Source organism: Hippopotamus amphibius, chromosome 2 (assembly GCF_030028045.1).
Source record: "Hippopotamus amphibius kiboko isolate mHipAmp2 chromosome 2, mHipAmp2.hap2, whole genome shotgun sequence".
Lineage (NCBI taxonomy): Eukaryota > Metazoa > Chordata > Mammalia > Artiodactyla > Hippopotamidae > Hippopotamus > Hippopotamus amphibius.
In genome coordinates this window covers 211,529,890-211,554,866 of record NC_080187.1, presented here as the reverse complement: position 1 = coordinate 211,554,866, position 24,977 = coordinate 211,529,890, and the positions used below count along the sequence as shown (strand labels likewise).

At 37.8% G+C, this 24,977-nt stretch overlaps 1 protein-coding gene across 1 annotated transcript in view; it reads left to right on the top strand.

Annotated features, from left to right (window-relative positions):
* The first annotated feature begins 203 nt into the window (after positions 1 to 203).
* The window catches only part of UACA (uveal autoantigen with coiled-coil domains and ankyrin repeats), an 82,141-nt gene continuing 57,367 nt past the window's right edge, over positions 204 to 24,977 (top strand). Inside the window, exon 1 of the mRNA XM_057723146.1 lies at positions 204 to 478. Within this exon, the coding sequence (XP_057579129.1) occupies positions 395 to 478 (84 nt within the window). The 5' untranslated portion in view covers positions 204 to 394. The remainder of the gene's footprint in view (positions 479 to 24,977) is intronic.

Here is a 24,977-nt window from a genome sequence, read left to right as displayed (position 1 = left end):
AGGCGGGCGCCGACGGCCTGGAGCCTGCCTGCTGCGTCTCTCCACACCGCCGGCCACCTACCTCCGCCGCTCGCCTAGCTGAAGTTCCAAACTTTTCCTCCGGCAGCGAGAGGAAGGGTGTTATTAAGTTTGAAAGGGAAGTCCCACCCCCTTCCCGGATTCCTATTGGCCGGGGCCGGCCCCGTCCCCGCCAGGGTCGCGGGCGCATTGGCCGTGGGAGGGGACCGGCCGCAGGCCCGGCGCGGACGGCCGCCAGGGGTCCGCGGGTGGCAGGCGGGGCCGGGACCGCCGGCGCCGCCGCCTCCTCCGCGCGCTTGCGGCCCTCAGACTTGAAGGTTCGCGCGCGGGTCCGGCGCGCCGCGCTCGGCGGGAGCGGGACGGCCAGGACTTGGCCATGAAGAGCCTCAAGTCCCGCCTGAGGAGGCAGGACGCGTCCGGCCCCGCGCCGTCCGGCGCCGCCGCCGCCGCCGCCAGCGCGGTGAGTCCCGCGGCCCGTGCGCGCCCCGGGCTCCTGGCGCTGCCCTCCCGCGAGCCGCGGAGTCCCGTCTGCTCGAGCGTCGCGTCGGCTCGGTCCCGGCGACGGCTTCTCCCTCCTCAGGCCAGGGCTCCGCGTCGGCCCGGGAGACCCTGGGGACTCTCCGCACCGTCGCCCTCGGGCCTCGACGGCCCCGTTCCCATCCCCTCGTCCCCGGGGCTCCCAGCTCCTGGTCTCTGGGATGGAGTCGCCCCCTCCTCAATTCGGTGTCTTGGGGGTGTCCCCCACCCCGGCCCTTCCCTCTTCCGGGCTGGCGCACGCACCCCACGCGCTCTCTGACCCGGCCGGACTCCGCGGGGCCCACGCGGGCGCCCCCCAGTCCCCGGGGCTGCGGGTCGGGCGGGGGCTTGGCGGCCCGCAGTCCAGGTGGGCAGGGCAGTGGACCCGGCGCCGCCCCGTCCGGGCTCCGGACCTTCCCTGGGTGCGCGCTGCCGGGCTGGATGGACGCCGTGTGCTGGCCACTGTCGCCGGGTGGCTGGGAAAGTTTGATTTCTGAGCGAGGCAGATGGAGTCGGCGTAGCTGTAAAGACAAAGCCCCCAGTGGGTGGTGACCCTGGAAGCGGAGGTGGCTGTCCCGCGGGGCCGTGAAAGTGTCACCTGTGGGGCACACCCGTGTAGACCTCCGTTCGGCGCTGCTCTGCAGCCCGGCCTCCGTGTGCACGCTGAGAGGTTCTCAGGGCCTCTCTTAAGTTGGCAGGGGAACAGAAATCTTGAGAAACAGCCTGACCGCAGATGTTGGGATTTAGAACACTTGGCAAGTTAGGAGAATGGCCGTATCATCTGCATTCTATATTATGGGAATAAACGTTATTTTAAAAGTCTTGGAAGAGTCCGAGACGTAAACGAGATGTCATGCTCAAACTGCCTGGTTGCCCATTTGGAGTAATTACAACGGACCTTAATAATTTTACATGGGTTGTCGACTTAAAAAAAAATGCACGAGTGCCAATTGTAGTTGACAGGTTTTGCCAAATGATTATATGCTTTTTATGAGAATACTTATTAATCTGCTGTGGCTTTTGAGTGAATTCAGAATTGTGCCTTTCTCTCCACCTGACTGCTTCTAGGATGATTTTACTCGAATTTAAAGGAAATTGTGGCAAAACTTGGCCCTTTAATTCCCAATTGAGAAAAAAAAAGGGAGGGGGATAGCTTCAGATGGCATGATATTTGAAGATTTGATATTGTTTAATAAAGCATGAAATTGTTTAATTAGCCCCATGGAAGGAACGATGATTTTCACAATTTTTAAAATAAAATAATTGGCAGAAACGTCATTTAGTGATATCAGAGGTCACTATATACATAAAGTTAAAGACTCAACTTCTTTGTAGTGCAGGTTGTTTTTAGCTCTAAAGAGATACTTTTCTAGGATTATTCACAGTATTATACCCCGTTTGATTTGCACTGAGGATTCACATCCCACTTCTAGTTTTGTACACCTTAATTTTAGTCTGTTTTCTCTTCTAGAAATGCAGAGTATTTAGTTGTTATTGGTAGTATCAGCACACCAGTTTGCATTTTATACATTTGGCACATGAAGTGCATCTCTCTGAGCTTAAATCTTTAGCACTTGTTACACTGAGCATTCAGTTTTTTTCCTCAAAATAATGGCATAAAAATAAAGAGAAATACATGGTATAAAAAATAGAATCTACTTGCTTAGAAAAAGTGAGCATCACTCAGTTTTAGTAAAATATTCATATAACTTTTGTAAAATATTTGAATGAAAATAAATGAGTGTGATGACTAATAAAACCAAACCAAGCACTGATAGAGTATAATAAATGTACACGGGAAATAGATTCCTTCTGCTTTTCAGAGTCTATAAACCATGATCCCTAATGTCCTATTCAGTCACATGTGTGTGTATTGTTATGATTGAGCACCTTTTTGCCTTCAAAAATGTATAAAATTTTATTTATTTGCTTTTGAATATAGCACATGGCTTAATATTTGAAAGCAACAAAATTATTTACAGCAAAAAGTCCCTCTTCCACCTGTGTCCCTCAGTTTTTCTGACTGCTCGCACCATTCCTCAGAGGCTAGTGGTGTTATCAATTGCTTGCATGTCCCTCCAGAGAGAGTTTAGCATATACAAGCAAATATTAATATAAGTATTCAACCTTTATAGAAATGGTAACACACTGTACTCACTGTTCCATATGTTTTTTTAAACTGTAGTATCCAGGCCCATTCAGAGCATCCCCATTCAAATCTTTTGCTATAATATACAATACTATGATGAATAAGCCTCTGTATATTTCAAGTGGGTGTGTGTGTGTGTGTATATACTTGAAGGATCAGTTTCTAAAAGTGGAATTGCTGGATTAAAGGATATGTGCATATGTGATTTCAAAGAATGTTGTTAAATTTCTGCTGTGCATTATGTATCCAATGTGTGAGAAATTATTTCCCATGTTTTTATTTAAAGTTTGTTCAGATTCTTAAGTTTTGGCAGCCTGATAGGTAAATACAGTATCTCAGGATAGTTTGAATTTATATTTCTTTCATTATGGGTGAAGTTGAGCATTTTTTTTTTCGTATTTTTAAGAGCCCCTTCCATGTTCTTTTATGTGAACAGTTTGCCCTTTCCATTTTTCTGTTGGGTTGTTGATTTCTTTCCGATTCATTTGTATTTGTATATACTTTATATCAGGGAAATTAGCCTTTTTAATATGAATGTTTTTTCTTGATTGGTTGTTTGTCATGACTTTGTTTATGGGGCTTTTGCTGTGCAGTGTAGTTATTTTTATACAATTGAATTTATCAACCTTTTGTTACGTGACTTTTTAAGTTATATTATATTTTGGCCTTTCCATTCTGCAATATTAAGCAAAAAAAGAAAAGAAAAAAAAATCTCCATGGTTTCATCTAGTTTTTTGTTTCATTTTTTTTACATTTAACTCTTTAATCCACATGGAATTTATTCTGGTGTAAGGTAAGAGGTATACATCTTGCTTTCTTCTTTCTCTCCCACATTCCGCTCATGGCTACCTAATTTGAATCTTAAAGCATTCATTTCATCATCATGGAAATGATCACAATTTGTATAATTTTGAGGAAAAAAATTTAAAAATGTGTATTTCATAAATAGTTTTCTTCATGTATTTAAGCTTATTTATCTGGAGACACATTAGAAATAGACTGAGGTATGTAAATATTTTATGGTATTATAGTATGTGAAATATGCCATATTAGTTTAACATGCTAAATTATATGTCATATAAGGCATTTTAAGTATTCTGAATAGTACTGTGGTTATAAATATGTCATTGAGTTTAGAGTTTACTAAGTGGGGGTGTGTTTATATATGTATAAATATAGTTCAAAGTTAGCAATTGTGCATAGGATACATTTGAGATACATTTAGTAGCTAAATCTGGAGATAGCTGCATTTTTTAATCATAAAATAAGACAATTGTGGTTGTTAGGTTTATTTTTAATTACTAAATTGGAGCTTCAGATTTCTGAAAGGGATAATTAAATGACTGTAAATGTATTTCAGATCTAGTCAATTATATGTACAGTTAATTATGTGTACAGTTATATGTACAATGAGAATAGGTTTGTTCCATTTTCACCTAGTTCAGGTTAGGAAATCTGAGTAGTAATTAAAAGAACTACTGCAAACCAGGATTGTAACCAGACATTTTGGAATGGGGTTCCACCATAATTGTACCTATACTTGTAATCTCTGACTTGAGAGGTTCTGCAGTGATTATTTTTGCTGCCCTTTCTTTAGGCTGCTTTTAAAATGGGGCAATGAGCCTTATAAATCAGCAACGAAATATGTTCTAAAGCATCTTTGCAATGTTTCAGTACCCTGAAAAAAATTTGGTATTTGTAAAAGAATTTAGAGTTACAAATATAGCAACTGAAAAAATCTTCAAAAAACTTCTTTTGGTTCCCACCAAGAGTAGAAGTTTGAAATATTTAGAAAGCATAAGGGATTAAATATGATTTTGTTTTAGTTGTGATTTCGAGAAGGAGGTATTTATGTTTTCCACTCAGGGATATGGGTGTGTTTGAAAGGATGTTATTGTTATTCTTATATTGATGATTTTGTGGTAATGTGAAAATTAAGATCACAAATTGTTAGTGTTTAGTTTAAAGTCATGATACTTAACTGAGCAGTGTTTACTCATTTTCATTAAAGATGCCAATCTTTAATTAAAAATATTTACCTTAATTAAAGCTTTATTCAGACAGTTTCCTAGGGTTATCCCTGTGTTGTATTTCTTGTGGTTCTTGAAGGAAGATCACAATAAAGAAGCCCTCTTTTTATGCTTTTGGATTTCAACCCAGCAGCAGTTTTGCCCAGGTCATCATGCTGACTTTAATTGCTGAACTTTATTATAATACAAAAGCAGAAGGGTTGAGTTGCTTTGGTATGTCTTTTAGTACATGAGTCCAAGAACTTGATGAGTAGTTAAGCATTTTAATTACTTCTTTTAATAAGAGTGGGATAATGATTGTGCATTTATTTATTGTGCATCATATACATTTTTCACATTTAAAATCATTAGTTTAATAATAAGGCAGTTGCTTTATTTAGTTTGGGAAACATTTATGGCACACATAAGCTAGGCTCAAGACTGAATTAATAATTAGGTCCTCTGAAGAAATGGATAATTCCAAGTTGGGAGCAGAAAATGTGCAAGATGAGCATGGCATCCTTTGTCACACTAGAAGGCAAAGAAGTTATCAAAGATCAGGACTAGAGAGGGAGCCAACTTGAAGAGTTGACCAGTGATGGGGACTGTTTGATCATCAATAAGGATAATATGGCAGTGGACTGAAATCTTTAATGAATCTATGAATTCATAATAAAGAGCTGATGTATCCTTTTAAGATTCAGAAAATAAAGAGAAAGAATGAAACTTGTGCTTTTTCTCTGGGTAACCAAATACTCAATAAGGGGAAGTTTCTTTTTATAAAAGGTATTTTACCCCAGCTAATAGATACAGAAAGGATGATAGAATTAGTATATCACAATTTTGCAGCTCCTCATGAAGTAATGGCTATAGAGTCCGGACAGTCATTTATGGGTGGCTACTAATGTCTCAAAAAGAAAGACAGTTGGACATAATTTATCTCCTGATGGAAATATTCATTGCTACTAATTAATAGTCTTGCCAAAAAAGCCAAACCTGAATATGATAGGCCTCTAGAGCTAACCGCCATTTTACAGAAAATACAGAGGACAGAGAAACATGAGGATGCAGTGAGCAAAACTGTAATCATGGGAAACTCGAGAGTAAATGGCCTAGTTTCTCCAAGAATACATCATAAGAAGAAGAAAAAAATGAAAGCGAAATCTAGAGATTGAAACACACTTAGGAGACATTAACTAATCACAATGGTAGGCTTCATTTGACCTTGATTAAACAATGGTAAAAATAAAAGTTTATTAGACAGTTGAGGAAATGTAAACTGATTGGATTTGTGCTGATATTATGGAATTATTATTTTAAGAGATTTAAGTGTGACAGTGATACTAATGTGGTTATGTTTATAAAGAGCTGTCTTTCTTAGAAACATTTAAAAGTATACTATTTACAGATGAAATGATGTGAAGTCTGGAATTTGCTTCAAAATAATCTGTGGGTCGGTGGGAGAAGTAAATGGGGGGTATAGTTGAAATAGGATTGGTCCTGAGTTAATTATTTTAGCTGGTTGGGTAATGATACTATTGTATTTACTTCTGTGATACTATTTTGTATATGTTCTAAAATTTCTATATTAAGAAAGATCAAATCATAGCCTTCATGAATTTTAAGAGAGCTACATATAAAATAACAATACTACAGTATGTTAAGGGCCATAATATATCAATAGGTATGTATAAATTACTGTGAGAACACAGATGTGTAGGGTGGGGTCAGGGATAAAGGTTAGAAAGGCGAAGCTTCAACCTGGGCCAGACAGTTCAAAGGGCACCGCAGGCAAAAGAGAAGTGAGCACAGTGGTGTGGAGCTGTGAAATTACATAGCCTATTGTGGGAGCATTAGGTTTGAAAACAAACTTTGGTGTTCTGGTAAGGGATGGTGTGCAGATAAGTTATTGACAAGAATTTCAGGGAAAGTAAGGAGTTAGAGGGTGATAGCTTGGGGGGATAGTCAAAGGAAGATTTTTCTTTTTTGTTTTTTACCTTGAATTAAAACTTTGAATTCCTTGACAAGTTTAAACTGCTGTTTAGAGAGATCTCTGACTGGAGTCAGTAAAGTTTCATCTTTAGAAATTATCCTGTTAATAACAAGTTCATTTTCCCTCTTATCCCCTTCCCTCTAGAATTAGCTAATAGCCAGCAAAATTTTGTTCTTATCAGCCTCGATTAACTTATGGTTGTATCCTTGGTGAAGAAATCTAGATCCCAGAATATTAGATTTAAACATAACTTACATATTCTCTGTTTCATCTCTATCATGGAAACCTTTACTGTCCTGTTACAGATTATGCAAAGATTTGTCTGTCCTTACATAAGGGATATAACAGATTATTGAAAATTTCCACCTGCATGAGGTTATCTATGCAAGAGAAGTCAAATTGATTTCTGTAGGAAATTGCAATGCACTTCCTGAAATTATAAGCAGAATGATAGGCTAATATATGCATATTGCCCTTTCCTAAATCATAAAACAATTAAAAGCTTTAAATAGCTTTTATATAGTTAGAAAAAGTAATAGCTCTTCCAGGTTTAAAAATATAGCACAAAGGGCTTCCTAGGTGGCGCAGTGGTTGAGAATCTGCCTGCCAATGCAGGGGACACGGGTTTGATCCCTGCTCCAGGAAGATCCCACATGCCACGGAGCAACTAAGCCCGTGCGCCGCAACTGAAAAAAAAACCAAAAAAAAAAAAAACAAAAACAAAAATATAGCACAAAAACACAAGAATAAACTCACTTGTTTGTAGTTATAAAAGCAGTTTTGTCTGTTGGACTTTTTTTATTCTCATGAATCCTGAATATTATTGATGGTGGACTCCTTTATTTCCAAATAGTATAGTCTCCAAAATGAAGTGTAAAACACGAACCTATACAGTTGAGTGACTAAGGCTCTGACCAAGGATGGGATTTGATGAGCTGTATTATATAATTCAATCAGACTGGCAAGTGCCCTTGAGAGAGAGTAGATGCTGACTCAGCCAGTGAGGATCAAAGGCTTTCTGTTGTTTTTAAAAATCTTTTTTTTCCTATAAAAGTCATACATGCTCATTGTAGAAAACAGTATAGTTGAACATAAAGAACAAATCAAGTCAATTGTAATTTTATTCACTAGGTTATAAACCACAGGTTAGGCTACTTTTAAAGATTTCATAGTGCCTTTTTGTTATTTAGTCAGCATTTCATTACCTTAATGCCACAGTAATGTATGTATTTGTTTTTGAATTGTATTTGATTCTAAGAAACTTTGTACTTAAAATTATAGGTAATTTGAAATGATTTGAGCAGATACAAATGTCCCATTAGGAGAACTCAGTAAATACCAGTGAATTTACTTAAAAAGAAATAACTTATAAGAAGTCCAAGTGCCAATAGCCAATATTTATTGAGCATGTATGTCCCAGGCATTGTTCTAAGTGCTTTACACAAACTCACATAATCCTCATAGTAACCCTAAGAAGTGGGTACTATTGCCATCATTTTAGATGGAAGTTAAATAATTGACTTGCCTAAGGTGCTGTCACTGATAAGTGGAGAGCCAGGTGGCCTGACTCTGGAACCCATGTCCTTAACCATTGTGAAGGGTTATAATTTAAAATGTAAAGTTATGGGATTTGTACCTTAAGTCAAAGACCAAAAAAATTGTGGGGTGGGGTGTTTGGCCAGAAGGAAGGCCTTTTATTGTAAGTCTCAAAACCAGCTTATGTTCCATCCAGCAGTGTATAAAATTGTTGCATTCCCCGCACCCTTCCAGTAATGGATACTATTTAAAACATTTATCAACCAAAAAATTGCAATCTTAATCTGTGTTTTCAATTTTTAGGGAATGTGATATTTTTATGCTTGTTGGCACTTTTACTTCGTGTTTTAAGAAGTGTCCGTGTTATTTGACCATTTTTTCTCTTGATGCCTTGCTCATATTGATCTTTAGGAACTTTATATCTTTATTTTTGCTATTTTATGGCCTATTGTAGCTTTGAGAGTAGTGTATCTTTCCTATGGTTGTGTTTCTGTCTTCCCCTTTTTGTGTTTCAAACAGTTTTTGCTTTATGTACTTAATTTTGTAATAATTGATACATTAAGGTTCATGGCTACTTTATATTCATTGTAAAGTGTAACTAGTGAATATAAAAACCTGTAATTTGTCCCATTATAACTTTTGTCTTGAATTCTACATTGTTTGATATTAATACTCTCATATTGTATCCCTTTTGCCTTTTGCTGTTGTGTGTATGTGGATGTTCCCCAGGTATATTATCCCATCATCCTTGGTTTTAGCATTAGGTGGCGGATGTATGGTGAAGTAAGTCCTGAGAATCCAATAGAACTAAAACTTGTTGGCTTGCTCTCTGGAGAGGAGGGTGTGTATGTGTGTGTGGGTCGGTATGGGTGTGCATGTATGTCTGCATGTGTGTCTAAAAGGGTATACACTTTTTGGGGTGGAGGGAAATATGTTTTTAATATTGAACTTATTGATATGTCATCAAGGCTTGACACTACCTCTGTAGTAAAGTTTTCCCTTTCAGATGCACAAATATATTTTTAAAAATCTCATTGACTTTTGGTTAATTTTTTTCTTACCAGATGTGGCATTATTAAAGGAGGGGAGGGAAGGACATAAAACAATCATACTTTCTAAACTAAAGAGAGTGTGTAATTTTTCTTCTAGCTGGTTTTGGTTATTCCATAGTTTTCTCATCTGCAAGATACTTGCCCTGTGCAGAGGCTGGGGCGCCATGACAGTGAGTCTCCAGTGGGGAAGTCTTGTATGTGTGGTTCTAGCGAGGCGGGTGCACTCTCATCTTTTCTGCTGTGTACCTGAGGAATTGCCCACAAACACTTGCTGCTTGACATGTGAGAGGTCTTTTTAATGAAAGATCTTTTTTATGATTCACCTTGATTTTTTTTGACTGTTAGATTCTTTTAAAAAATTAACATTTTGTATTTTAAAAATACTTTATGAAATATAACCAACATTCATGGCAATGGGTAAGTAGATAAATGTGGGAAATGGAGTGTTTTCTCAGCCTTAGAAAGGGCACACTTTGGGCCAAAGACTGTTCATTCATAGCTCTTGAAACTATGCCTGGAGCATTGTGAAGGGGCAGGATGGTGTGTTAGTGTTTTACTGTCAAACTCTGCAGTCTGGTGACTTGAACTTGGATCTTGCTGCTCCCAGTAACCAGCTTTATGACCTTGGGCAAGTTCCTTAAATATGTTTGTTTCCTTATTTGGAAAATGGGGTTAATAATTGCAGTTAACTCAATAAATGTTAGTTCTTGTCATTACTCACTGAAAAAATCTCACCAGAGGTCATTCCATTTTTGTCCTTTATAACCGGATGAATAGCAGTCTTTCCTGATCTTTCTCTTTTCAATTAATACATGCTTTCATGGACTTTCATATAACCTAGATCTTCAAAAGGTCATCTGTCCTAGCCTTTTGCCCCAAGGGAGGTAAGTGGTATCTCTATTTTTTTATTTATTAAAAAAAATGTTCCTTGAGGGCCTAAGGCTGAGCACTGGGGGATGAGAAGATGAGGAAGATAAAGAGACTCTAACATAAAATAATAACTGCTGTGATAGAGGAATGCACAAGGCGCTGATCCAGTCAGTGGCTGAGGATTCAATGAAGGCTTTGCAGGGTGAGCTGTTGCTGTGCTGCTTTCTTTTTTTTTAAATTGAGGTGAGATTCATATAACATAAAATTAATCATTTTAAAGTGAACAGTTCAGTGGCATATAGTATATTAACAGTATTGTGTAAGCACCATCTCTGTCTAGTTCCAAAACTTTTGCATCACCCCCAAAGAAAACCCTGTATCCATTAAGCAGTTGCCTCCCAACTCCTCTTCTCCTGCCCGCCTGGCAGCCCACCAGTCTGCAGGATGAGCCTCTTAATCTGAAGCGTAAAAGAAGTGGGTAGGAGTGATCCAGGAAAGGAAGAAATTCCTTTCAGAGGGAACGGTAAGAGCAGAGGCATGGAGAGGAGAAATGCCAGAGTTGGGGGAAGGGGCAGTTGGATTGTCAGCTCAGCTTTTTGCCACCAAAATAATAGGCAAGAGGATTGAAGGGGAAGTAGGCAGGAGGGGAGGTTGGGGCTAAATCTTGGACTGGCTTAGAATATGCCACGTTGTACGTGTTGGGCTTTGTCCTGTGTATGCAGAAGTGGCGAATCATATGATCAAAAGTGTTTTATTAGGTGGATTACTGTGGTAGCTCTGTTCAAGATGGATTTGACGGGGTCTAGCTTGGAGGTGGGCAGATAGTTTATGAATCTGCTACCATAGTATAGGCAAGGATTAGTGAGGACCTGAATCATAACAATGCTGGAAGGGACGGAGAAAGGGCATACGTTAGAGAAACATGAGTCACCTGAGACCCAGAGAAGTTGTGACTTGCCAGGCACACAGTCAACAGACAAATGGTCAGAACCCCTGCCTGCCAGGCCTGAGCAAGTCCCACTAAGCCCCAGGTGCCTGATGCAGTGTGGGGAACGTGCAGTCCCAGACTGGAGGTAATTAACTCTCAGAGGAGGCTGATGGGGGTGGAGAGAACACTGTCTCCATCTTCTTGTATGCTAGCAACTTAACCTTGTTTTAAAGTACACTGATTCATAATCGATTTGGATGAATAGCTCAAAGTTCTGATGATGTTGTTTGAAAAATACTTTTGAAAGCTTAACTTGCTATGCTAATAATCATTATAAGCACAGGTGAATAAGAACCCTCGATTTAGAGTGCTTTGCCAGCTGTGGAAGCCATTACGCTTACGTTTGATAGAGTTGTATGTTATATTTACCACTGTGTACGCTTCTCACTCCGTGGCATCATTCATAGCTATCAATGTACTCTTTCCACTGGTGAATACAAATAGGCAGAATCTGGCTTATTTTGCTGAGAACAGGTCTTTGGAATTCTATTGAGGGACACTATCTGCTTGTGTATTTGCCATTGTGTAAGTTATAATTATTTGAGACTAAAAATTTCAGTTACACTTACCTTTATCAGACTTTTTTTTTTGGTCTTAACACTTTTATCATCTGCCCTCATTTTCTTCTGTTGCTCCCAGGAACTGCTATCCAGTCCGTGTCAGCCTATTGGCATGCTGTTGGTAATGTTTAGCCCTAGTAGCTGAGATTTAGAAACAGCTCTCTTCTCTCCAGAGGAGGGAAGTTCCTGAAGGCTAGCAAACATGTTTATGGTCTATTACATCGTACTTTCGTTCAACAGTTATTTATTTAGCACCTTCTACCTGCCAGATTTGGTTTGGTTTTGTTTGGTTCCTCCCTCTCTCCCTTCCTCCCTTCCCTTCTTCTCTCCCTCCCTCCTTTCCTCCCTTCTCCCTTCTCCCTTCCTCTTTCCTTTCCCTCCCCTTTCCTTTTTTTTTTGGCTAGATTTGTGTGGTGGGCATGGGGACTATCTCATACCAAAGTCAGTTGGCTGAATCCCTCTGAGATGTCCTTAGTCTTAGTTTTCCTTAATGAACCTTGGTGGAATAGCCTATCTATGAGCTAGGTTTTCATTTGACTCGTTTATGTCCTCTAGGCTTTATAGCAAGAATCAAACTGGAGTTTTGTAATATGGAAATTGTCACTGGTTTCAGTGTTCTTTGCTTCTGGTTTACCCAGGCATTATGTTTTGGCACTAACCTGTATTTCCACATTCATGCTTTTGCCTTTTGGTGTAACTGGAAAATTGGCTCCAAAAGGTGACAATTTTGCAAAAACATGTCTTACATGTCTGTTTTGTTTTTTTTTTTTTGACTAGGGGAAAGTTCAGCTCCCTTTTCGATTTAACTAATTTTAAAATTTATATAATTTTATTTTCTTTATGAGTTTTAAAATAACTTTACACTTTCTTTAATGTGTTTAAATATTAGATTTCTTAGAATTGTAGGATTAGAAAGGACCTTTAAGTTTTCTAGTCCAGTGGCTAGATGACCTTTAAGGACCTTTAAGCTTTTAGACTATAATCCACAGTTAGAAATACATTTTCTGTTGTGACAGAGATGTGGGTGGGTAGAATTCTAAATATGGCCTTCCCTGATTTCTCACCTTAATCCCCAGGACTTTGAATTTGATGAGATACTATGCCCATAGTTATGTTGTATTACATGGTAAATGAGATTTTGCAGCTGTAATTTAAGGTTATTAACCACAGGACTTTGAATTAGACAAAAGGGAGATTGTTATTTATTTATTGTCTGTGTTGGGTGTTCATTGCTGCTCGTGGGCTTTCTCTAGATGCAGAGTGCGGTGGCTTCGCTTGTTGTGGAACATGGGCTCTAGGTGTGTGGGCTTCAGTAGTTGTGGCATGTGGGCTCAGTAGTTGTGGCACATGGGCTTAGTTGCTCCGTGGCATGTGGGATCTTCCCAGACAAGGGCTTGAACCCATGTCCCCTGCATTGGCAGGTGGATTCTTAACCACAGTGCCAACAGGGAAGGCCCTGAAAATCTTATAAGTGAAAAAAAATCAGAATAAAAAATCTAGGTACAACCTGGTAATAGTCATATAAAAATTCACATGGGAAAATACTAGCAGGGTTATATACAAAGATGATCATAGTTATAGGGTATGAAATTTTTATTTTCCATTTCTTTGTTATGATTTTAATTTTTATAATTAAAATAGATTTATATTAATATAATTTTAACACACTTATTTATATAAAACTGAGAACTTTATTTGGGGATTTATTACTGGGAATATGCAAGTTTGTAGGCCTGAAAGACTCTTGCTGGCAAGTGTTACATGCGAAAAGCTTCTGAGTGTTTTCCCTTGGCTTAATTATTGAATGTATATAATTAAGATAATTGCTAGAAGGAATCTGTTGGTAATAAACTAAAACCCCTATGTTCCTTAACGTTCACCACATCACTAAGTTGCTGCGGAAATAGCTTTTGTTGTCCTGTGTTGTTGAGCGGAACGCACAGGCCTGCACAGTTTTGGAAAAGAGATTCTGTGTAGAGGTCAAGATGTGGCCATTGGAAAGGTAGATTTAAATTGCTTATGTATGGCCTTTGAAATAAAGATGTGAAAGGCCTTGTGCCAAATATTACTTGTCTTCAAGCCACTTGAAGTGACTTAGCCTTAACAAGGAGCTTTATTGCAAGGGGTCGTGCATGTTAAGCTTTATTAATCAGAGCTCTTTCTGTATGCAATTGAGGAAATGGAACAGTAGTTCTCCTAATTGCTTAGATATAATTTCATTGCTGCTGTTGAACTGTTTGGATAGCGTGGGAAACGGGTGAGTCACAGAAGAGGAAGGAACTACACTTAGGACCCTTGACAAACACTTCTGGGTGTGGTGGTGTGTTTGGGTGTACACCTAAGACAAATGAAGTGTCTCGTTTTATGCAGTGAGGCAATCATGTAGGCTTTTTGTTTTTATTGATTCTAACTTGTAAGATAAACTTCCTGTGTCTGCTCTTCAGTAGCATTGAAGAGGACCATAAGTAGGAAAATGATAGTATTGCATCATGAAGATGAAACCCTATCCTATAGTTATTTTTTGTATGAAACTACTTTATTAAAAATAACATCACTAACCACAAGGTATACTATTGCTTTCAGCATTCCATTGATTCAGTTAAATAGCAGTAATTGGAAAAATATTGAAAATGATAACATTTCCATGGAAAGTGTGAATATACATGTTTAAAAATTATAAACCACTTTTAAATGCAAGACCAACTTTATAAAGGACGGAGTTTTGGAGTTCCTGAAATGCCTCTTTTTTCCAGCCTTTATAGTTTCTAAACTTAAGTGTTCCAGTTGTGTATGTGTGGGTGACTCTTTCTGCTGGGTTCCCAGGTTCCGTGTTTGGTGCCGTCAGACTAGCAGGTTAGGCAGGCCCTGTGGTTCTTTGAGGGGTCACAGAGATGATGAGTAAGGTATGAGTGCCAAGGCTTAGTATAGGACAGGCCTTGGGGGTGTGGAAATCAGGGTGCTGTTTCCTGCTATTAAGTGCAGTTCCTGCTGGACTGGAGGTGAGATTAAAGCAGCAGATGCTTGCCTCATATTTTGGCTCATTGCCTGAACCTTAGAGTGAGTCCTTCCTTAAATTTGGTGCCCTAAGCACTTCACTCCCCTTACCCTGGTCCCAGCCCTGCTCATTGGTGCATCACTGGGTTAGCAAGTTATCCAATATTCTTTTCTCTGAAGGAGAAACTATTATTTTTTTGCCCAGAGAATTGAGAAAGAGTGTCCTTAAATTGGTTCTTGTATATATGACTTCACTTGGCCAGGGCTGTCACAGATTTGTACATTAATGTAAGTTAGAGAATATTTCATTTATGCGTTTGAAGCAGTTTGGTTTTTATATAGCATTTCAGGAACATAAGTATTGTGAAAACAGTTTAGATCAATAAATATTTCATGACTATGACTGCTAGGTTTTGCAGTATGCCCAGGGAATGTTCTGATTTGTTGTTTTCTTCCTTCTTTTATTGAGACTTTTTAATCCTGTAATTTATTACTGAGGTTTTCTTGGTGTGTTTTCAGATTTGTAATTGGTGTTAGGGTCAGAGGTGGAATTGGGAATGGGAAGATAGGAGGATTGGACATGCATTGTAGTTTTGAGACAGAATTTTATATTTGGAGGTTGAGAGAGAAACATCACCATTTCTTGGTATTTATTTTTTATAAAAATGTAAGTAGTAGACCAATCTGGGATTTATATATGTACCACACCAAATCCTAGAGCCAGTACTATTAGTTTAGTTGAACTTCTGACAATTAACTTCTTTTATATTGACCTCAAAAATGTGGTGATATTTTTGGTTAAATTAGCAGGAATCTAAGTACTGTTGATGAAGTTTTGAATTTTTAATATGTAAACTGTTAAGAATTTGGTATATATCTTGCATATCTGTAAATAAAGTTTGCATTTTAGAATCATTTGAACAGCGTTTTAAAGTAAAATTAGGTTATATTGGCAAGAATAAGACCAAGCTGTCTTTACCTTAATTTGTTCCTCTGTAGCGGTGGTTTGCAACCACGAGTGATTTTTGTTCCCTGGGAGATATCTGGCATTATCTGGAGACCTTTTTTGTTATTACAACTTGGGGGTGTACTACTGGTGTCTAGTGGGTAGATGCCAGGGATGCAGCTAAACATCCCACAATGCATAGGACACACCCTCCACAGCAAAGACTTACCTGGCACAGAATTTCAGTAGTGCCAAGGTTGAGAAACCATGCTTTATAGGATTTATAACGAAGTATAGTTTTTTTTATCATCTTTTATATTTTTCATTCCCCTCACCCCCACATCTTAGATGAACCAGCATTTTGAAATAGTGCTCTTGTCATGATATGTGCTAGATTGATTACAAAATGGCCCCACTCTCTACCCTTCCCTGTATTCACGGTCTTTGCAATGTGACTTTGCCTGTTTCCCTGCTTCTTGAACATAGGTTGTAGGTGTGCCTTGCTTTGGACAATAGAATATGTTGGGAATGATGTTGAGCCTAGGTCTCAAACGGTCTTTCATGCTTCTGTTCCCTCTTGTGAACAAGCCTGCACTTACCTGGCTAGACTGCTGGTTACCAGTTGCTCTATTGTCCCAACAGACATCTAGCCAATCACCAGACATGGAGAAGAGGCCATCCTAGACCGTCAGCCTCCAGCCAGCTGGGCCATTTGACTGTAGACACATGCAGTGCTAAGATTACTCAGTCTTGCCCAGCACAGCAGAACTGCCCAGCTGACATGTAGACTCCTGTGCAGTAATACATGGTAGCTATTTTAAATCTCTGTTTGGTTTTGCAGCAATAGAAAACTGATACAGTAAGCTTTTTGGAGGGAATGGGTGTATCTGCTTTTTCCTCTAATTATTAATAATTCTAGACAGATGTCTTGTTAAAAAGCCTTGAAATGGGATTGTATTTGCTATCTTCATAATTTAAAAACAGGGAGGCCATTAAGATTTGAGTGAAGTGAGCAAAGGGGAGAAAATGAAAGGAAATTTTATCAGTGATCTCTTGGGGGTCTGGATGATGTATGGGTAAGGATTTTGGATTGTATTTGGATCTCAATCTAAAGAGTCCAGTAGGCCAGTTTTTGTTTGTTTGTTTGCTTTTTACAGAACATCCCACAATTTGGGTTTGCTTCATTGCTTCCTAATTATTACTTTCAGGTTAAATATTTATGGCAGGAATACTAACTACTAGAGGGTTTTAAGCAAAGGAGTGACATGATCTGACTTACGTTTTAAGAAATATTCTGACTGCCATGTGGAGAGTAAACTAGCTTACAAGTAGACAAGGGGAACAAGGGTAGAAGTGGGGAGGCCAGGTTATCGTAATAGTCCAGGATGCAGAAACTAAAAAAACAGAACAAAAAACCCCCAGAACAAAACCATCATAGTTCTTCTTATTGCCATTAATTAATATAAATTAATTTTATTGTTGGCTTTTTTTATAGCAAATTATTTGTTGGAGTGAACCTCGATGTAGTTTGGTTTCTGTTTAAGTACTGGGGCTGATCTTGTTCTTTTTAAAAAAATTTCTTTCATTTTAAGTAAAAGACTATGGTTGAAGTACAAAAGATATTCTTTTAAAAAGATCTAACCATCTTATGTTTAACAAAATAATTATATTGTATAAATACATATAAGTAAGTAGATTTAGCAAGTGTTTTTAAATATAGAAAAAATACTGTGCAAATTTGAAACTGCATAAAACTTATAGAAAGAATATAACATAAAGTTTAAGATTTTGACCTCAAGAGAACACAGGTTTTTTTCTCCTTAATGTAGACATTCTGTATGACTTTGGATGAAATATCCTGCTTTGTTCACAATATGGAAGTGGTTCCCAAATAGGGTCCTGCTACACTCAAACGCGACAGAAAATCTGCCAGGACACCGTCACATTCTGAGCCCTGATAGCCACCTATTCGAATTCACCTGCCAGCTCAGAACATTAATGATTCTAGATCTCTGATCTGCTCATCATTAAACATCCTTGAAACTCAGAAAAATAAGGTAATGGCTATGTCACCCTCATACCTCTCGCAATGCCTGAGAGTATCACTAGGCAACATTTGACAACCAGTGAACTGGAACTGTTGCTACACACAGTGCCTAGCCCTGCCATTAGCAAAGCCGTGAGCTCTGTCACCATTAGGCAAGAGATTATAAACATAGGCATTTATTAACTCCAATTAGAATAATCACCGCAATAGAAGTAACTACAGTCCTCTGTTAAGATGATAATAAAGATACTGAACTTTAACTAAGCTCCATAATCTCTCAAGTACAAAGTATTATTTGAAAGCTGTTGAATATGCCACTATTTTATTAAAATCAATACAGAGTATCTTAATTCCAACTGTATAGTGAAATACAATTGTTAGCATAGTTTGCTATAATTTGACTATAAAATAATACGTAAAGCATACTAATTAATTTGAAAACTACTTATTCATGCCAAATTCAAATTATTCTTCATATACAGCTACTTGACTGATGTAAAATATGTGAAAAATTCAAAATTGCTTTTAAGAGTTTTTAAATATTTCCAAAACATGAAAACTATAATTAAACTAATTAACCAATTTAGAAATCTGCCAATTAACTTCCAGCCCTAAACTGAGGGTGTGTCCCATAAGGTATCTTCCAATACAATATTAATATTATAATCAACATTAAATTCTAAAATCAACCCAAAGTACTTGAAATAACAAAAATAGCAAAACGGAAACATTTGTTATTCATTCCTTTTTAAAAACTTCTTCTCTGATTCTAGAAAATTATAAATCTTTAGAAATTATCATTTAGATTGTGAAAAATCTCCATATTTATGTGTATGTGACATGTCAAGATATCCAAGATATGTGAGAAAAGCAAATTGAGGGGTGCCTATTAGTAGAATCCTAGTTTGATTAGTAGAGATTTTTTTTTTAACTGGAAAAATATACACCAAATTCTTCATTAAACTCTTAAAAATAGTTTCCTGTATTTAAGGGGTACAGGAAAGTGGGGTTCTCAAAGATGTTCCTGGACCACACTTTAGGGGATGGGTTTAGATTTAGAGTGGTGTCATTCTACATGTTGAATAAACACATGCACCAGGTCATTTTGATGCAGATGGCTTGCCTGCTACATTCTGGTTGAGTTGCCTTGTGAAGTATCTTAGGTAGTAGAGGTCAAAGCAAAGAATATAGCCAGTAAAGGGACTCTACCTTCAAAGAGAAACTCCTCTTCTTTGTTCATTTCAGGACTTCTTTGAAGAAAGTTTCTGAAATTAAAAAGATTTGAAAACCACCATCTGACATAGCTGTCCATATCAAGCAGAAGTTCTAGGAGAGTTTGAGGGTATTCAGTAATTAAAATCTTAAACGTCACTATCTTATGTATACTTGGAGTTTTTAGTTTTTGAGAACATTTTCTCAGTTATTTTCATTTTAGCCAGTTTAATCTGAGCAGGACAGATGAAAAGTGTATTAGGAATGAAAATATTTCTACCATGAAGTTTTTCAAATAATTTATAAATAGGTTGCCAATATAAATTTATCTGCCCTGTAGACAATAAAGTTCAGAAAAAGTGTCTATTTAAAATGGAACCAATCAGTTTTACAGTTTCATATTATTTCTATCTGATGCGATATCAATTTTAAAGTAACCTATTGGTTTTGATTATGTGCATTTACTAATTGTTTATGTCATAAAATAAGGAAAAAACTATGGATATTGGGCTTTATTAAATAATATTTTTATGATTTTTAGAAACAGAAATACTAACTTTCCTTTTATAGGTTACTCCCCCCACCCCAATTGCCAGGGAAGAGGAGGCAGACTTTTCCTTATTATAGTGCCTTCTCTATACTGTTGTCTCTTTCTAAAAACCATGGGTATGTATTCAATTCATAATCTAAAAAGTACAGTTTAACCCTTAGGCAGAAGCTGCCTGTTTTATACCTTAACCACAGCCTTATGCTTAAAATGAAGGAAATTTGGAGTTTCGGGTGGAAGCAAAGAAGGCACGCCCATGGCTGGTCGTGAGAGTGGAAGACATACATGGACTAGAGTTGAACAACCTGTGTGGCAGAGCACTGGTGGGCAGCTCCGCTCAGTACTCTTCTTGAGGTTCCCGGAACAGAATTGATGCCAGGGCCACGCCAGCTCCAGACTTTGTAGGGCTCAGCTCAGCTGTGGTTTTCTGTGAGATTTCTCTTGCACTTCTTTGTATATCTTTAAGATAAATCCCATTTTTCTTAAGGCAACTAACTGAATGCGTGTTTTTTTCTTGCAAGTAAAGAATCTTGAATAGAACAATATTCATTGTAGAAAGTTCAGAAAATACAGAAAATATAAAGAATTCAAGTCTTTTCTAATCTCACATGCCATAGCTGTTAACTCTTTGGTTATTTCTTTCCATTATTTTTCTGAATGTTTTTTCCTTAAAATTGTGATCTTACAACCTAGATTAATGTTTGCATGCCTTTTCAAGGTACTGAGCTCTGTGATCTTATTTCTAGTTCAGAAGAAAATTAAAGCCAAGGCAAATGAGAATAATTGGAGAAACTAGTAGGTATGTACTTTTAAAACCTGAATTTTGGAGAGATTTAGTTTTATTATGAAAAGATCAACAAGAAGTATGCCTCTAAGCTAGTGAGAAAACCAGTGCTGTTACAGTTTTTACAGTTTCCTGTGTGTTGCTCATATATGTCTTGTAAAAGTTGGAATTAAAAGTTTTGTTAGGGGAGACCCAATTTCCTGTTGTCAGGGGAAGCCTTTTGTCACTTTAAAAAATTCACATTAGGCTTGTGTAAGCAGAAGCTCAATCTTGATTGGATTTGAAGAAGCTGAGTAACACTGAAAGCCCACTGAGGCATTAAATGTCATCTTATTATCGTATAATGAGAACTAAGTAGCTGACTAGTGGGCTGGATGCCTCCATCGCGTCTCTCCCTGTAGGGAAGCAAGTTTATCGGAAGCTTGCCTGGTGAAGGTAGCATCAGAAGAGTGGGAATGAGTCATGCCACTCAAATGTTTAAAGCCGTCATGTTTTGATGACTTGGTGTCCCCGTCATCTTCCTTGGATTGTTCCTGCATGGTCGGTACCTGAATTCCTGAAAACCTTCCCTCTTGATGCACCTCTGCTCTCGTTCTGGTATGTTCATAGGTACTTCAGTTGTGCCCCCACTCTTCATTCCTATTCTCTGGTTAAATGATAGCATAGGAAATACATTGTTGAGTCAGATCACAGTCCATCCACCTTTGTGGAGACTATAATGAATTAAGAGATCTGTCACCAGAGGTCCTCCTTAGGGTCGGAAGGACATCGAGAACGTGGAAAGATTTCCTTTTCAAACACGGAGGAGGGAGATTTACCAGAAGTTGTTGGCTACCTCTTTTCACAACCATTAGCAGTGAATGTTCCCTGTGACAATTAAAATCACATGCTTTTCTCACATTACTGACTAATGCTTTTCCTCAGGGAGCAGGGAAGTCTGTGGACATTCCTTGTCAAAAGGGAAGAGTGCCAAGATTGATTTATCCGTATTTGCTATGGGAGTGGCCACTTTTAAGGCCAAGTATTTACCATTCCTGAGCTGGATGATCCTCCAAGGGCTTGATTCTATTATATATATGAGCTATATTGTACATTTTAATTTTCCCTAACATAACAGGGGAAGAAATTAATTTTTAGATTTTCTGTACATCATAATGCAATTTGTGGGGACAAAATAACAATTGTTATTTTGGAGTCATAGGGTTTGCTGGAATCATCAATAAAGACAAAATTCTATCCAATACATCTATCAAATGAATTTATCACATATTCTAGCAAGTAAGAGTTGAGTCTAGGAGATGTGTTGCAAACTTTGTTGCTTTTTTTGGTTGGAGCTTTCCTTGTTTTCTGGCTTGGTATAAATGAATAGAGGAAAAGCCATTTGGGGTCAAAATTTACTATATACTTGGGAATGCTTACTATGTAAGGAAGGAGCTAAATCTATAAAAAGTCCACCCTCTTTAAGGCAATTGGAGGTGTGTGTTGGTTTAAAATAGTTCAGTATACATACTTCCAAAAGAAACCACGAAGCACATCTTTTAGCTGGTTATTGCTAGCTGTGCTAATTTGCTAGCCACAGATTCCCTTGAAAAGTAAAACTCTGAGGTACAGTGTAAAACACTCAATTTCAGACAAAATTTCAGCTAAATATTTGTTACAAAAGCAAGCCACATATTAAATTTAAAAAAATGTTAATCAGAAGTGTTAAAGGACTATCATATATTTAGGTTTCTGTGCTCTTAAAAATTCTTCTCTTTGAAGGGCACAACTTTTTCTGTGAGTGTATGTGTTAAAGAGATTTCTGTGTATTATTGTCGAACAGACTTTATGAGCAGCCTGCTTGAGAAGTAATACAAAGGAATATCTTCATAACGTTGTTTTACATTTATATGGCTACCTTTGTATGTGAAGTAGTCAGTTTTAGAAAGAACTCTTTGATTTCAGTATTTGTTAATTTAAGTTTATTCAGTCACTCAGTGGATACTTAAGTGCCTACTCTATGCAGTCAAGTGGCTATGTTATGAGGACAAGGAGTAGAACTCCCTGATCTTGAGGAACTTGTAGACAGACAAGGGTGGGGAGACAGTATTACAGTGCTAACACATTTAACTATAAAGCTACAGCTCTGTGTAGTAAGCTCTGTGAAGGAGAGGTATACCAGAATACACAATAGGAGGGTCTGACTTGGTCTGGGAAGTCAGAGAAAGTGTTTCTGCAAAAGCTGAGTTGAGATCTTAAAAAATGAGTTATTCTTCAGTAGCATAGAGGAAGGAAATGCTGTAATCAGGTACTCTGAGGGAAGAACTTTCACTATGAAAAGAAATCGGAGGGCTGGGGGGAGCGTATCCCGCTTCAAGATTACACTTCAAAGATCAGTAGGGGCCGGACTGTGAAGAATCTTTGAGGTCGTGTTAAGGATTTTGATCTTGAGAGCAATAGGAAGTTACTAAAAGAGTGTAAGTACAGTAAGTTTACATTTTAAAAGTTAACCTATTTGAATTTGAAGACTGTATAGTGATTCTTTAGTCGTTATGCTGTCTAACCGCAACTCAGCTCCTTGGTGGTGGTGGTGGTGGTAGTAGTAGCAATAATACTTAACTGCCATTTAGTTTGCACTTATTCTGTTAACTCATAATTTTTGTAACTAATGAGGTGATTGAAACTAGCTTCATTTTACAGATGAGGAAACTGAGGTGCCGAAGGGATAAATACTTTGACCAAGGTCGTTAGCAAAGAAGTAATCAAGCTGGGAACTCACTGGGAACCCAGTCCAGGATTTTCTGGTGCAAATCCCTGTTGGCTAATAGGAGTGCACTTAATAATAGACCATTGTACTCTTTCTGGTCAAATTAAATGTTCAGACAAGTTCTCAAAGATGTTTTTAAGAATGATAAATTAGTGCTTCTCTGAGATTGAGATTTTAAACAGATTGTATAGTAATAATAAAAAGCTTTTCTTAGTGTCCAGCAGAGGGAGCCAGAAAGACTGATATTTGAATACGCTTTGAAATTCTCCAAGTTAGGAGTATTCGTTCAGGAGCAGTTCTACTGAACTCATATTAAGAACAACCATTTAAATGAAATATGTGTATTTTGATTTAAAAGTAAATATATATCTAGGTATTGAAGATGAGGAAGGATGTGTAACAAAATATAAAGTTCTTATTATCCGTTAATGGTGGTTTTGCCAGGTGGTCCTCTGCTTTTTTTTGAATATGTATTAGTCTTGTATAATTTTTCTACCATGAATGTGTTATATGATAAAAAAAATCTTATTTTTTGATTATATGGGTGAGGTAAGGGCTATTAAATGGTTTATAGAGTGTTTAAAATGTTCTTTTAATCTAAAATGCATCACCAGTCATTTTAATACATTATTGATTTGCTTGGGAAATCTTTTTTGTATTGGCAAGGTAAATTTAGGCTATCACTTAATCTGAATCTTCAAAATTCTGAATTACTGTAGTCTAAATTTAAGAAAATGTATTCAGTAGAAATAAAATGTCTTATTTTAGATTCTCAGTTGTCACATTAATAAGAACATCTGAGCCTATAAAAGAAAAAATTGACTACGAATAATATATTTAATAGGATTCAGACTTAGAACTGAGTTCATGGTATCAGCTTTCTCTTGCCTCCTTTTTGTAGAATTGGTAAAAAGTATAAAACCAAGATAACCCTTCAATGGAATGATTATTAAATAATCTGTACCCTTTTCTTTTGACAGCATGGTATAGAAAAGATTTGAAGTTTAGAATTAGATAGTCTTGAATTTGAATTTTACTCTATCACTTGGTAGCTATTTAATGTTGAGAAGTTACTGAACTCCAAGTTTCTTTCTCTTTATATGGAAAATGAAGATGGTAATGAAAGTCTTTTTTGCTTATAGTTGAGGACTATGTGAAGTGTATATGAAGTGCTTATTAGAGGTAATAAATGTTAATTTACCAGGTTTGCAACCTTAGTTTTGTTTTTGCTGCAACCTCAATTCCAACAACTAAACGGAACTGAGGAATCTATATTTACTCATACCCCTAGCTGCTGTAGAAACTGAGCCTTTACTAACTGTACTAGTCTATAACCATAGGCATCTTGCACTATATTCAACTACCAAAATAATAGCTATGCATCACAGAATCCCTCCCCCTTTTACCTTTTGCTTCATTTGATTTCTCTATTAACTTTGCTACAGAAAAAAATAACCCCCAAATTTTGGTGGCTTATAACCACATTACATTACACATAGACTTTGGGCTGCCCGTGCAGAGTGGCTCTACTCCACATGTTTTCATTCTAAGACCCAGACTTGAAGGAGCAGCCTCTGTCTGGACCTGCTGTTTGCGTGGTACTGAGAACTCATAGGGCTGGCTGAAACTTGTGATACCTCTTAAAGCTTCTGTTCAGGTGCGGAGTGCCTCGTGACTGCCAAAGCATGTCACATGGCTAGGCTTAAAGTTGGTGAGGCACAGGGACAAATATTGTTCCCATTGGAGGTATAGGCAAGTTATAAATGAATGGGCAGGGATGTATAGCCTCTTCCAAGGATGGGCATGGTAAAGAGTGAATAATAAATAATCCACCACAATCTGTCCTCTTGATTACAAATATTAACTTTCTTCCCTTCTGCATACTAGATTTATGTATCCCTTCCTCGAGAAAAATACCCCAACAATTTCTTTCAATCATATTAAAGTCTTGAAGCACATGAGAATTTCTACATCATTTCTGTATGTAGATTTTCTTGACCCAGAGACCAG